The 14248-nt window shown below is 41.6% G+C and overlaps 1 protein-coding gene across 7 annotated transcripts in view; it reads right to left on the bottom strand.

Moving 5' to 3' along the window:
• The window catches only part of ERR (estrogen-related receptor), a 68519-nt gene that overhangs the window by 34687 nt on the left and 19584 nt on the right, over positions 1-14248 (bottom strand). For 3 of the 7 annotated variants that reach the window (XM_019058297.2, XM_019058307.2, XM_019058318.2), the window contains exon 2: positions 12104-12461. The exons of the other annotated variants lie outside the window; for them this stretch is intronic. In XM_019058297.2, coding sequence (XP_018913842.1) covers positions 12104-12133 — 30 coding nt within the window. In that variant the 5' untranslated portion in view covers positions 12134-12461. The remainder of the gene's footprint in view (positions 1-12103; positions 12462-14248) is intronic. 7 annotated transcript variants of the gene reach the window in all.

Here is a 14248-nt window from a genome sequence, read left to right as displayed (position 1 = left end):
TCCCGGAGACAAATGCTTAAATATTTCCAGAATGCCGACATAACAGTCGAAGAGCGCGATGAATAATTCAATCGACTTGGAAACAATATAAAATCTCTAAAAACTCTCAACAACAACAACCAAAATACTTTTGAGACTCCGGCGCGTTGCGTACCCAGCGATATGGACTCGACGATTGATTACAGGAAATAACGATTGTTTTTGCCGGGAGATGAATGACGAATGTCAAGCAGAGGAAGTTTGTCAAACCGGGTCTTGTTGAATGGACCGCCCAGTGCGTTGCTCGTCAATCATCATAGGCGGAGGTAAGAACTTAATCCAGAGGCGCCACCATTTTGAGAGGAGCAGGGGGCGATTTCCATTCCCTCTTTGGGGGTGACTCGTAGAATTGGGGAGAGCAGAGCACTAAACAGTATTCATGATCGTTCCTTAAACAGTACTTTAGGAGGCCAAAAACGGTTTGCACTGTGACTCAATTTAACATTATAACAAGGAAAATTTAAAGGAAGCTCGCAGAAAATTCAAAGTGTAACTACGGGAAAAACCCCTTACAAAAGATGACAATAATTTGCCATTGCAATAAAGAAACAAATACGATAGAAAAATTCTACGATTTTGGTCTCGGCAAACTTTAGGGTTGAGTATTTGCCTACCTCAAAGTAAACTTTGAGATGGTGCAATGATGTAGGCGGGTTTCTGAATACACAAAAAACAAAGTTTGAGGTTGAAAACTGGCAGAAATGGTCACCACTTTACTCAAGACAGCAGTAAGGACAGCTCTGTTTCGCGGAAGAATGTGCACTCACTGCTATTTTGCCTCGATTAACTTCAATTTCTGAGCCTTTACTGTTGTCCCTTCATTTCCATTTTTTTTAACAAATGAGTTGAGTCTTGCTCTTTTATATAAATAAGTCAGTTCGTTCAAATTGAATTAGTCGAATTTTGGAGGAAACTACATTTTAAAAATGTTGGCGTTGTACTGCTCTTTTCGGTAGCACGGCCTAGTAGGTCGATCCTTTTGGTAGATCACATGTTGAAACTGACTGAGATGCAATGTGCATAAAATTAAATCCTATCGATACAAAATCACGTTACCACATTTTAAATACTAGCTTCCTGACTCGACTATGAAATCCAAAAACCAGTCGGATCCCCGTCTATCTATAGATTTTGTTTAAAAAAATCAACGCAGTTACTTGACAAGCGATTTGACTCGGCGATGTTCGACAGGAAACCGGCGCTCAATCACACCGGGCGGGTAATTTATGTAGGGAACATTGAGATCAGGAACAGATCAATAAGTCATAGATCTACTCGCAGCGTCACCCATCAATTCCCTGTTCTCGAATCCATCCATCACGGGTGAACGCTCTCTTGCAAAACCTTGAGCTTGCTCGATTAGGGAAATAGGGAAAGTTCTTGAATTGCGCCACGCATTTTTTCCAGGGTTTTGAACCCTAGCCGTGCACACTAACAGACAAGTGCAGCGACTGTTATGAGGGCTGCTCGCTTAAAGTTCATTGTGTGAATTTAAACAGGTCTCTACTTTCTACACCCCTCAATCGTTTACGCAACTACGTTTTAAATTAAAACTCTGCGTGACGCTTATGATTCCTTTCTCATGCGCATTGCATCTGTCTTGGGCAACAGGCCACTAGACAAGGTATGAGTTACAGCACTACATAACATGTTTCCTCTTCAAAATTTCTGTAGGAAAACGAATCACACAACAGGAAGTCTGGTCATCAACTTCTGAACAAGATATAAGGGTTTACAATTAACATTGGTTAAATGAAAAACATACAGATGCACTGGAAAAAAAAAAACACATTGGATCTAGAGTCCAGACTCTTAAAAACATCGACAAGAAAAAATACTCTTGATTCAGTCAGGTTTCAGCTTAAATCAAGAACCATTAAGCCTCTTAATTTGAGCGGATTTCCTTTTGATTCAAGCTTAAATCTGATTGAATCAAGAGTCCTTTTTCTTGTCAATGTTTTCAAGAGTCTGGACTCTAGCTCCAATGTGTTTTTTTCCAGTGTGGCGTCATTTGTATGATCTAACTTCCATTTGATCTGAGTTAAAAATATTGACAAAATCTCAACCAGGAGTTTATTTCCAAACTTTCCGTTGTGTGAATCGTATTCTCCGTAAGTGTTGAGGAGGAAATCTCATTGTCTTCTAGTTCAGACCTTGTACAGTCGCTCATTGGCAATCGCCGGCAAATTGAATAAAAAAATGTAAAAAATTCATTGGTAACGAAATAAAAGAGAAAATACTGATTTTTACGCTTCAAACATGCGTTTCATTCTTATCGAATGCATGATGATACCGGCCAATACGTTCGTAAGTGCGTGACTCGACTGAATCAGTGGCCTTAGTTGGTTTTGGTTCGGATAAGCAACTAAACTAACTGCATGGCAAAGCGGAGAGTATCATGGGGCTTGGAAGGCGCACAAAGCCGCGGTGATACTTTTGACGTTCTGTACTGATAAGACCTTTACTATAGATAGATTCGTAAGAATATATGCATTACAGGGCTCACGTCATAATGCAGATAGTTCTGTTTGACAGAAATACGTCCATTTGATACTTGAATGGTCCTTCCGAAATGTGTCACTCGATTAACAAACCTCCCAAGTTATAATTTCATGTATCATTAAATTAACTCGGTGATATCAGAGCTTCAGCCCGCAAAAAGCGCGGGTATAAATAGCCTGGACGAAACTACGACACGTAAATACATAGCGGTCAAACAAAGCGGAAAATTGGAGGATTTTTCATGTGAGGAGGAGGTGATTAAAATTGTCGACACGGCCACACTGGACGGTTCCCGCTCCCCGCTGAGCAGGTGCGCTCGGCTGTGAATGGTGCGAGCTTGGAGTGCGGTGTGATGCAACACGCAACGCTTTCGATTTCATTCATATCCGTCCTTCCTTCCGCCCGCGTTGGCGCCTATTCAATTCCTCCCCATGGTAAATCTAACTCGGCTCCGAGGAGTGATAACTCGTGCTTAATAGTTAGTAATTTATTTACGACCGCCTGCGGGCAGAGGGACATAGGTCTGCAAAGAAGACGTTTTTAATGCAGTGATTTTCATTAAGTTAGGTTGGAAAATCTGATTCTGAGATTTCGACAAAAAAAAAAAAAAAAAAAAAAAAAAAAAAAAAAAAAAAACTCTACACGGAGAGAATAAATGCATTCTTTTTCTTATCTTTTTTTCTTCCCACGATGGCAATACTTCTTCTGCCTGCAAGGGGAGCGAGAAAGTAAAAAACTGCGGTTCGTATTGAACATCAAAGTTTCTCGGTTTACATAACCGATGCTTTCGGGAACAGAAACCGAGCTAAGGTTCACCTGACCGAAATTCGTTTCTCCTAGCTAAAAGCTTCGGCTACCTGAACCGAAAAACTTCGGTGTTCAACGAAAGCCGAATTTCAGGCTCTGTAACTGAAATATTTTTTCTCAGTATAGCGTTCTAAAGAGCAAGTTGACAGTAATGTAATCCATTTTAGAGCATATACAGGGCGTAAAGAGGCATTAGAGTCGACCAGTGTCGTTCTCTGAGCATGCGGTAGTTTAGAATTTCGATTTTCTCTCCTTGAAATTACGTTTATGGAAGTGGGCACTTCAAACGATCCTCATTTCGACTTAGTCCTTTATGTTTGGGCATTACCTGCCTCAATATGTATGGGGTACACCGACACCCCCCTTTTTCCATGGTGTCAATTTTGAGTTTTTATAGATCAAGATCGCCTTTCTTCCGCGTCACATTTTTTAACCTACTCCTCATCTCAGCAGGGGCCTGATGTCAGTCATGAATGACCTTTAGTTTATGCATGGCTGGCACCAAGCACCTATAAGAAATTTGCTGAAGAAATTTCGCCGAGTTGCTCAAAAGTCAGCACAAAACATTTTCCTTCGGTTTCCTCTTTCTTTCTTCCCCTGTGTTTCAGGATTCTTCGCGCCGCACCCGGAAAATGTCAATTTGAATGTATCACATTTATGACTGCGTGAATAATGGTAATTAAAGCATTGATCATTTTGAAATAACACCACCAACACAAGTAGTGACAACTTAAACAGGCGGAACAGTTACGAAACATATACAGAGTCTAGATCATTGCAACACACAGATGCTCACGGCACACCAATATACTGCGTATCTGTCTTCCTCTTTTGTTTCCGAGTGGATTAAGGACTTTGAGGGTTTCAGCATCGAGGATTAATTTTTCCCATTTAAACTTCACGAAAAACGCGGTACATACATCCTTAATTAGTTCTCCTTGATTGGTTGATTTTAATTAATCAAGAAAGACTCAAATTTGAGAGTTCATATGGACGTATTTATGCTAAAAGGAACGCTGTGCATAGTGTTTGTATGCAACAAATATCCTCTTAGCATGGATACGTCTATATTAGAATCGTAAGGGTGACCATGTGCGTGTGATGGGACTTAAGAGCGTGGAAAATGGAAAAATTTGCCCACGTACAAATTATCACTAGAGGACCAAACATACGATTATATTTGGTTTTGGTATTTTCATTGATTTCTCCCGTAAGAAGGATTTCGCATTTAAAATTCCTACCGACAAAGCGCAGTAGGGTCTTAAAACTCATCCGGGGGACTTAAGTGGACTGGTCTTGGAGAAAAAATTTTGAAAAGACGTAAAAAGTTCAACCTAACCCTATGCATTACTCTACTATCGATTCTTCGAGATTATCTCGGCACTCAGGTCAAAAGTATATAAGATACGAAACAAATGTTGATGCATTTTCATGATCTACCCTCAGGCGTTTTAGCTTATCACGTTTACGCACATTTCAATAATTTTCGTTCATTTCTCTTTGAAGTAATTCGGATGATCGAGGCCAATGTTTTTATGTGATTGTATGATTGCGAAAAGAGGAAAAGTCGTCCGTTTTTTAGTTGGAAATAAAATGAACGAAAAGGGGAGGTGCTGTGTGATTGCGAAAAGAGGAAAAGTTGTCCGTTTTTTCGTTGAAGAAATAAAATGTACTGAAAGGGGGGCGCTTGTTGTTGGCTTTCATATTAATACCACCGATAATTATTGTGAAATAAAGCTTTCGTTGCTTCATACCTTTAATAAAGTAGACTTAGACAAAGTTACTCAAATGATTCTCTTGATTATTTACGTGCAATTAGGTGTAAATTTCCTTGTTGAGATAGTATATTGCTTTGATCGAGGTAAAACTTGCAATTAATCAAAATAAAATTTCTCCATTAAAAAGGAAAAAATAAAAAAAAAATACCGTGACAGTGTCTGATTAGGAGTATTTGCATCCGAAGGCCTACTTTTTCCAATTCGAAAATTTTAATAACTGTAACGTTTGGAGCAACATTCAATTCAAATAAGGTGTACGCGCATCGAACAATTTTCGGTGCGTAGATTAATTCTGGAATTTATGGAAAAAATTAACTGGTCTAGGCTCGAGACTATTGGAAAAATCAGAAACATAATTCTCCAAACCATACTTTGTAAACCATTCCATGCTAATCCGCTACGAACTGCAAGTTGGGAATCTACACTGTCAAAAGTCAAGGAGTAAAATTCGGTGCCGGAGTTTATACACCGCTCAAAAACCCCGAAAGATATGAAGGCGAAGTAAAATTAACACCATGAAAGCGTATGACGCTACGTAATAGTGTAAAAGTCACTCCGTAAGGAAAGTAGCTTCTGCTCCGCAATCATATCACTCGAAGTTTTTGAGTGTAATGTAGACTCCAGCAAAGAATTTTACTCCAAAACTTTTAATAGTGCGGGTTCTTCAAAGTTCAAATTGAAAAATGTCTGACAGTACCTATCCGATTCCTAAAAATATTTTGTCACGTTTAGTAGCAAATTATGGGCCAAGCTACGCATAATCTGAGCATCAATGGAGGGCTGATATGTCATTTCTACACGTGATAACTGAACAACAGAAGGACTACCAGATATTACGTAACGGGCATACCTCGGTTTTTGATCCTCCTCCCCTCGTAACCCAACCGCTACGTCGTGAACAAGGACCTCCTCCTTACGAATTCCAATGCGCAAAGCAGAACTCCCCCCCCCCCTCCCCCCTTCAAGACCAATCTACACAGGTCAGTCGTTCCCGATGACGAGTTTTGGAACTCTACTGCGCAGTGACCTGGAATTGGCTGCCCGCAATGAATTTCTTACGGGAGCAGCCAATATGACGTCACATTAGCTGCGGTCAAGTTATGGCCGGGCGGGGGAGTGGATTTCAAAAAGATACGCAATGAGTGACCTGCGTACATTGGTCTGGTTCGCCCCCTCCCCTCGCACTAATTTTCACCGGATTTTCGACGGAATATTACAGGGTTGCCACAAAATTAAGAAAATGAAATTCCCTGACATTTCCCGGATTTCCCTGACACATTTGAGTAAGATTCCCTGACAATTGAAAACATGCCAGATGGTTAAAAAGATGAATTACCAATTTTCCCCTGACACTTTATCATATCATCATCATGACACTGTTATCATTTTCCCTGACACTTCCAGGTTTTCCCTGACTTTTTAAAATTCCCTGACATTTCCAGGCTTTTCCTGACTTTTTAAAATTCCAAGACATTTCCCAATATTCCCTGACTGTGGCAACCCTGAATACAGCCCCGAAATAGTTTCCTCCGAAGCCTGACGACGAGGCGTGGCAACCTGGAGGCCAGCTCCTGGCCTACGACAATGGGCCGGGAGATGACGATGACAGAACTCGCGACCGAGGAGGAAGAAGCCGGCACCGGGGCAGGGCGCCCTCCCGGGGGTTCGGCGGGGGGCGGGGGGGCAGGGGGGCATGCAGGACTTTCTCAAGGCATCTCCTCGGAAGAAAGGGAAGACTCGGCGTTGCGCGAGTCGCGGGTTGCGGGGCTGGCCTTGAACCTGAAAACTGGGCACGGGGAAGGTGGAGACAGGTGAGGCGCTTCAAGGACGGCACCGGCACCGGCACCGACCGGCGTGGAGCGGGGGGCCCGGTTCCTCCGCGCGCCGCTCCGAAAGGGCCCCGGCCGGCAGCTAGGGGGCCCCCGGGGGCCGGGGGGACGGTAGGGGGACGTGGGATGCAGCCGACTGCTGGCGAGTCGAAGACTCGGTTCCGTTCGAGTGAACTTCTTCTCGCGTTGCGAGGCCTTCCTTGCGAAACCAGCAGAGCCGAGGCCTTTAGCAAAAGTGCAAGTTGGAGCGCTTCGTGCGGTAAAGCGGAAAAAGCTCGGCGTGAGGAATTTTCCACAGGTTCCGAACGCTTGTTTGCAGGTTGAAAATTCAATTTTTACGATAAAGATGATTTTTTTCGTCCCATCTCTTAAGGTGCATACTTGGAGCTTTAAAAGCTGAAGCTCAAAAGTTCCCACGCAGAAAAAAATGCCGACCGTGAGAGCCACAATTATGGGCTATATGGACATACCGCCCGTTCCGGGCTCAGAGGCCGAAAATTCCGGCTGCTGTAGGCGTAGCTTCGATTGCTTTGGGTTCAGAGGCCGAAGTTACAGCTCCAGCAGCCGGAATTTTCGGCCTTTGAACCTGGAACGGACGGTATGTCTATATAGCCCGTAAAATTGCGGCTCCCACGGCCGGAGTTTTTTTTTCAGTGCAGATTTCTGACTCTTTATGATCCCCCAGAAACCTAGTAACCAATATAGAGAGCTTATCCAGGGAGAGTCCGGGCATGTCGAAATATGGAGCTCTTAGGGCTTAAAAAGCAGTTAACCAACTAAAACGAAAAAACACCAGAAAACGCCGATGCCGATCTTCAAATTCCAATATCAAACCAAGATGGCCAAGAATGTTCATACATTAGCGTCCTGCCACAGAAATGGGTGAATTCATACAAAAAATAAGTTAAATATGTGCTTCACAAGCGAGATTGGCAAGGTCGTAAAAATTGTAATAATATATCATTCTGAATTATTGGAGTTAATAGGTTGGTTGCCCTTATAGGCCTTAAAAACTCCACGACCTTACCTCTAAATTACTGGTTGAATTATTTCCCATTTTTGCGATAACGCTGATTTTTTCGCCCCCCCCCCCCCCTCCCCTTATGGTTTACTCTTGGAGCTTCAAGAGCTGCAGCTCAATTGTACCCGGCAAAGGTCCCCAGATTCCTGACTCCTTGTGATCCCCAGGAAACCTAGTAGCCAGGTAGTTCTACATTTGCGGCTGGTGAACATAACCATGGTCATGTTTACCACCCGCATGATATGCAGTCATAAATTTTTTGCTGACTACTGGACTCCTCAGTATGATCCTTGGTTAATTGACCGTGTGGATTCCTGATTAGAAATGATCCTCAAAAAATTTATGGGCACTACTAGAATTCTAACACAGCATATCATACAAATACATCTTGTGAACGTAACTGGAATTACTGGGAAGTATAGATAACCAGGAATCTGGAAAGCACTGACTTCATTTTTTGTTCGTGTGCGTAATTCACATTACCGAGTACACAGCGCTTTTCCTCTGCAGCTCTACAGTGTAGGGAAAAAATGGGATTCTTCACACTCGGCCTGTTTTTTATGAAAAAAAGCAGACACAGTAAGTGAAACATAGACAATCTTTCGTCGCGTAGTGATTGGAAACGAAACCGATTCTAATCAATCAATGCAAACGGCTTTTGAAGCGATCAACAGGAGCGTTTTAAACGTTTTAGAGAGCGAAAGGAATGAATTGGCAGGTAACCACGATACAGTAAAGTGACACGTACTAGGAGCATCCCTTGTTTCTTGGAGGAGAAACAAAAGTTTGATACTTAATCCTTCACCGATCGGGAACGATTCTTGAAACGTGGCATCATTGGGTTTCGCCCATTTAAATGTACGTGAAAGAATCGAGTATTTAAAATGGAGTTGATTTGGAGGCAAAAAGTACTGCCATCTCACGAGGATCGTCACTGAGTCTAGTTAAAAGCTGAACAGTGACCGAATTTTTTTGAGAGCGGCCACGTTTGTACCAAAACAACATCTGAGGGGCTTGGAGGACAAGGCGCATAAGTGCAGTTTTTGCTATTTCAAGAAACACGTGTTTGAAGTTTCGAAATTACACGGATCCTTGTGGCAGAAAGGAAGTTCAAACTGACTTTTTGATCCTGAAAAACTGGAATTTGGGAGCGAGTTTTTCGCAGAATGCGCATTGAGACTAGTTTTACTTGAAATCATTTATAACTGAATTTTTTCAACAACTACACTTATGACCCTAGCCCTCCAAACCCCTCATCTGCCGATGAGCTAAAACTGCAACGATGGCCAATCAGAAGCCCTGAAACGGATTTGAGTACGGTCGTAACTAATCCCACGTATAAGTGCGCCCGTTTTACTCTGACAAAATTCACGAAATCAGATTTAATTCATACAATATATCCTGAAGAAACGAAGACCACATTTACTGTTAGTTTCAGAGACACTTCGGTTAGTTTTTATATGCCAATCAGCCAATCAATAATCGGCTGTCCAAGTGAGTTAGCGAATCATCGATTATTTCCGTTTTCCACGGGAGCAAAAATATTACGACACATGTTACTCGTAGGTGGTGCAGACATCCAGTTTCACAACTGCTTGCATGTGAATGATAACTAGTATACATTGTAATAAAATTTTCCATCACTACTCTCAAAGAAAACCAATACTATGACCTTACATAACGAGGCAACAAATTTGGGTCATTTTCGCGAAAAAGAACGTCCGGATGTCGAGTAAGAAAGATAGACTGATAACCATTACCTGGTCATTGGCAGCTTAGTTTCTTTTTCTTTTCCTCTAGATTATCAGAGAGAGAGAGAGAGAGCATAACCCGGTTCTTGAACTGCTCGGAATAAAAATACCATGCAGTCTTCAAGAGTTAAATCATCGCTACAGTCCTACGCCGTCGATAGACATGCGTTTCCAGCTACATCTTTTTGTCTACGTCCGAGAGGGAAATGGAAAAGCGTACCGTAAAAGGACCTGTATTAAAGGGCTTTGACCACAGTCATCTAGAGAGAACGACGATTTTGTCAAGCGAAATGAAGCCCCAATAAACTAATATGCAGCATTTTTGAACTTCGATTTGTTAGGGTACCGGCTGCCCCGTCAGGGTCACATCGCCATACTGCTGGAGCATGTTCTATGGAAGAAAATAAGATTTGTTTCCTTCATTACTTTTTTTCAGAATTTCCCTCAGTTGGAGCCGCGGGCTCTCAATTTCTTTGGGAGAATCATCGTTTTTCTTCATTTTTTTCCCATGAGTATTGGCGACGTTCTCCCTTGGTTTGTGGCGCTATATTCAATATTCAATGAACACGTTTATCATCGATTCTTTACCACGGCTTCAAATGGGGACATATCGATAATCGTTCATTCACGCCTCGCCATTGCTCGGTGCCCAGGGTGTAAAATGATCCATTGTGTCAGAAAGAACCGATGACAACAGATAGAAACTTTGATTTAGGAACCTAGCCGATATATTTTTCCTATTAGTTAAAAAGTAATAAAACAAGTTTAACACAATGCTCGGAGGCCAACAACTCGAAGATTTTGGTGGCGTCCAAAAAGTAAAATTTTCCACCACTGCCGTCAGCCGTGACAGAGGAGCCGCGTACCTATTCTGCCGTGCTAAGAAAAAACGGCGTATGAGCCTTCAGGCATTGTCAAATCTCCTTTGAAATATCACGAATCATCGGGAAAATTCGTAAATATTTTTCGTTTGAATTTCGTTCGTTAACTGATCTAGAGTACCCGAAAAATGTCAAGGAAAAATATTCATGAAGTTCTTAGGAAATGAATATTTCCTGAGAGGCGATTTGGCAACATTCGAATGCTCATATGGCGTTTTTCCTTAGCACGGCAGTATTTGTCTCTGTTCATGGGAGAGGTAAAAACAATCAGCTTACTCCTGTTGATTTGCATGCCGAAATGTTGATTCATGGCGGGAATCGTGGACTTGCAACAGGATCCTTCGGTCCTCTCAAATGGGAAAATCATGCATGGATGATGGGTAGGAACTGGGAGTACCACCGGGCGCGGGCAGGTGATGAATTGATTTGCGATCGAGTTGTGAGTGCAATAACTTCACTCGAGATATTACGCGCGGCCGCAAAAAGACGCATCATTTTCGGCCTTATCTCTCTGTAGTTTATGATAATATATCATCGCCTCGGATTTACGCGAGTGAATAATGCACTTAATAGCGAACGGAGACTTCCAGCGGGGGAGGAGTGAATGAAAAAAAGGGGCGAAGAAAATTCTCGATCTAACTTCGACGAATGAACGTAACTCCGAGGTTGCAAAATTGACTATAACAATTCAATTTATTACAAGAATGCTCCAGAGCAATTTCTGCAAAGAAAAATTCCGATTATTGTATGGGATCTGAAGCAAAATCAGTGTTTACAGTCAAAAATGCCTAAGACCCCAAGATTCCCCCTGTAAAAGTCAGAGGCGGATCTAGCAATTAGGCAACACCGAATTCCAATCGTATGAACCTATGTTAAATGATCGATAAAAAAAATCGATACGTCTGTGCTAAACCCAATATGGGCTAACACTGTGTCCAAGTCATCCGACCTCTTTTAGTGTATTTTCCGAAGGAAAAATACACCATTTTTCAGTGCTCCTACACACTAAATCCATTTCGTAAGGAACTGCTTTTGGTTCTTCCGACTATGAAGTAGCACTGGAAAAAAAGTCTCTTCGATCCAGAAACCAATCTCTTAAAAACTTCGACAAAAAAAATAATCTTGATTCAATCGGATTTTTACTTGAATCAAAAGGAAATCCGCTTAAATTAAGAGACTTGCCCCCGAGGCCCCGATTCAACAAAAATCTGACTGAATCAAGAGTATTTTTTCTTGTTAAACTTTTTTAGAGTCTAGACTCTAGATCCAAGAGACTTTTTTTCCAGTGCGCCCAGCTTATAAGAACGCTGGACAAACTATGATCTTACCTTTCGTAGGCAAGGTATATACATTATTTATCTATTGATTTATGGGGGACTTTTTACGATAAAGATCTGTTCTGAACGAAACACGAAAAATTATTCCTTGATTTGAATGACAGTTTACCCTTTGACGACTCGATCAAAATTAAGATGGAAGGACGTAAAAAACATACCATATCTTCCATCCAAACGTGTTCCATCATCTTCAGCCCGAACGAGTCCACGATTAAAGCGTGAAGTGACCGATAAAACAAAGTCGTGGCTGCTGTCAGTCATCAATACCGTTTATAAACGCACGAGAGGAGTGAAAGACCCAACTTGCAGATTTCCTTCTAATCACTCGATCGCGGTGATAATATAACTCATTGTCAGTTCAAGGGTCACCCATGATACGAAAAACCACACAAGAGCAAAATCCGGAGAGGAAAAATCCGGAGAAACTGCGGAACTTCACCCGAGTGGGATTGTACTTTTCACTGAACTTCTAATCGCGGATGGAAACTCCACACCTGTCACTGCATCCATCTAACACTGAGTAATAAAACACAATTAGCGTTGGAGAGGACGAAAAAGAAAGCGACTTGCTCGGTTTTTCACGAAAAGATCTGTTATTTTAGAACTGCGGGCTGATTGTTGACATTGATAGACAAAGCTATAGGCAAAGAAGACATAAGGAATATGGAGCAATCCTACTGGTTGAAATGAGCGGTTCGTGGAAATGAAATGATGGACTGACTAAAGGGTCTCTCGTGAGTTGCCGTTAGTTAGTCTGCCACATATATTCTTTGTCCATTGCAACCACCCACTTCCACCAATAGGATCCCTTCACATCCCTTTCGTCTTATTTGTCTAGAGCTTTGTCCATCAATTCCAACGATCAGTCCGCAGGGGAAAGAAAAGAGGAGACAAATATAACATCAAAGAACGACACCATTCAACATAAATTTAGGTGGTAACTAATAGGCCCACTGATGATTGATGCATTCAGGCTGATATGGCATATGTCACATCTTTTCTTTCCCCAGTTCTAGCAACTATTTGTGGGCGCAACCTACGAAAAAAATTTGTTGAAAAGAAATCTTTCTGAAAAGTGTCATAGTCTTTTTCTATGCAATGTTTACTCCTCGCAGTGCAGTTTAACACTCGCTATATAAGTATATAATCTATATGAGGGTATTAATTGAAAATAAAAAGGTCAAAAAGTCAATCCGAAAGGTACTGCCTACTTCTAGGGATAAATAACCCACCCTCCTCCTACCACATGTCTTCATCTTATCAAGCGACAAGTGTCTTCAAATTCTCCGGTTTCTTGCTTTGCCACTGTGGAATAATCTGCATGAAGCAAAAAGGAACTGTGCGTGGACTGCATTACGCAAAGAGGAACTAACTTTTCTGGCTTACCCATTAAAGCACTTGTCTGCACAGGTAAATCGATAGTACATACGCTGTTTTTACAGGGGGTTCAAAAAAGTTGGTTCTTTCTTGCTTAATGTTTACATTCTAAAAACTCTAGTGTGTGGTTCCGCTTTGCGCATGAAGTCATATGGTGGACTCTCGTTAATTGAGCAGTCTTAATTTGATAGGTACTGGGTGTTTTGGCACACTGATAAATACACCGATATGAACATAGGCAAGCCATAGCAGATACGTCGTCTCATAACTATGCCAACATTTTGTTTGGTACCATTTTTTTGGTCTCATTTCAGGGCGCCTTGGTATTTTAGCGACGAAATTCACTTCTGCGTTTTGATGGGAGAAACTGATTTTATGCCTTAAATCGGGAAGGGTTTCAGTTGATTGCAAGTTGTATAAATTTGACTATAAAGTATACGTGATTTTCTTAATTTGAGGGAAATTTTGGTGAAATGATCGTAAAATACAATACATTTACCATGAGAAAAGAATGGGGGAAACTTTTATGACCGGAAATACCCGGAAAGTTTAGATAGAGTATTTCTTTGAGTTTCATTGCATTAACTAACACGGGGATTTATTGGTGCACAGGGTGTTGAACAACGTGTCTCGACGCGCGAAATTTGAAATTGGTAAAGGGCACTGGAAAATCCACATTTTTTTCAGTATCCTGGCATCGATTGATAACACTCTTTCGTGTGAAATTCAATAGTTTCTATATTGATTAAGCGCTGGGGATGTCAAAAACGCGCGTTGTCTTCTGAATGTAAGGTCACGATAAATGAATTTGAGATCTTGCTACTATTGCGGGTCAAAAGTCAGCCTACCCCGTTATTTCCCCAGAATGATATTAATTTCAAGTCATAGCTTGAGAGAAACTACCCTGTTCATAAGTGTTCATGTAC

Source organism: Bemisia tabaci, chromosome 6 (genome assembly GCF_918797505.1).
Source record: "Bemisia tabaci chromosome 6, PGI_BMITA_v3".
NCBI lineage: Eukaryota > Metazoa > Arthropoda > Insecta > Hemiptera > Aleyrodidae > Bemisia > Bemisia tabaci.
The sequence above is the reverse complement of the archived record's forward strand: the minus strand, read 5'-3'. Positions and strand labels throughout refer to the sequence as shown.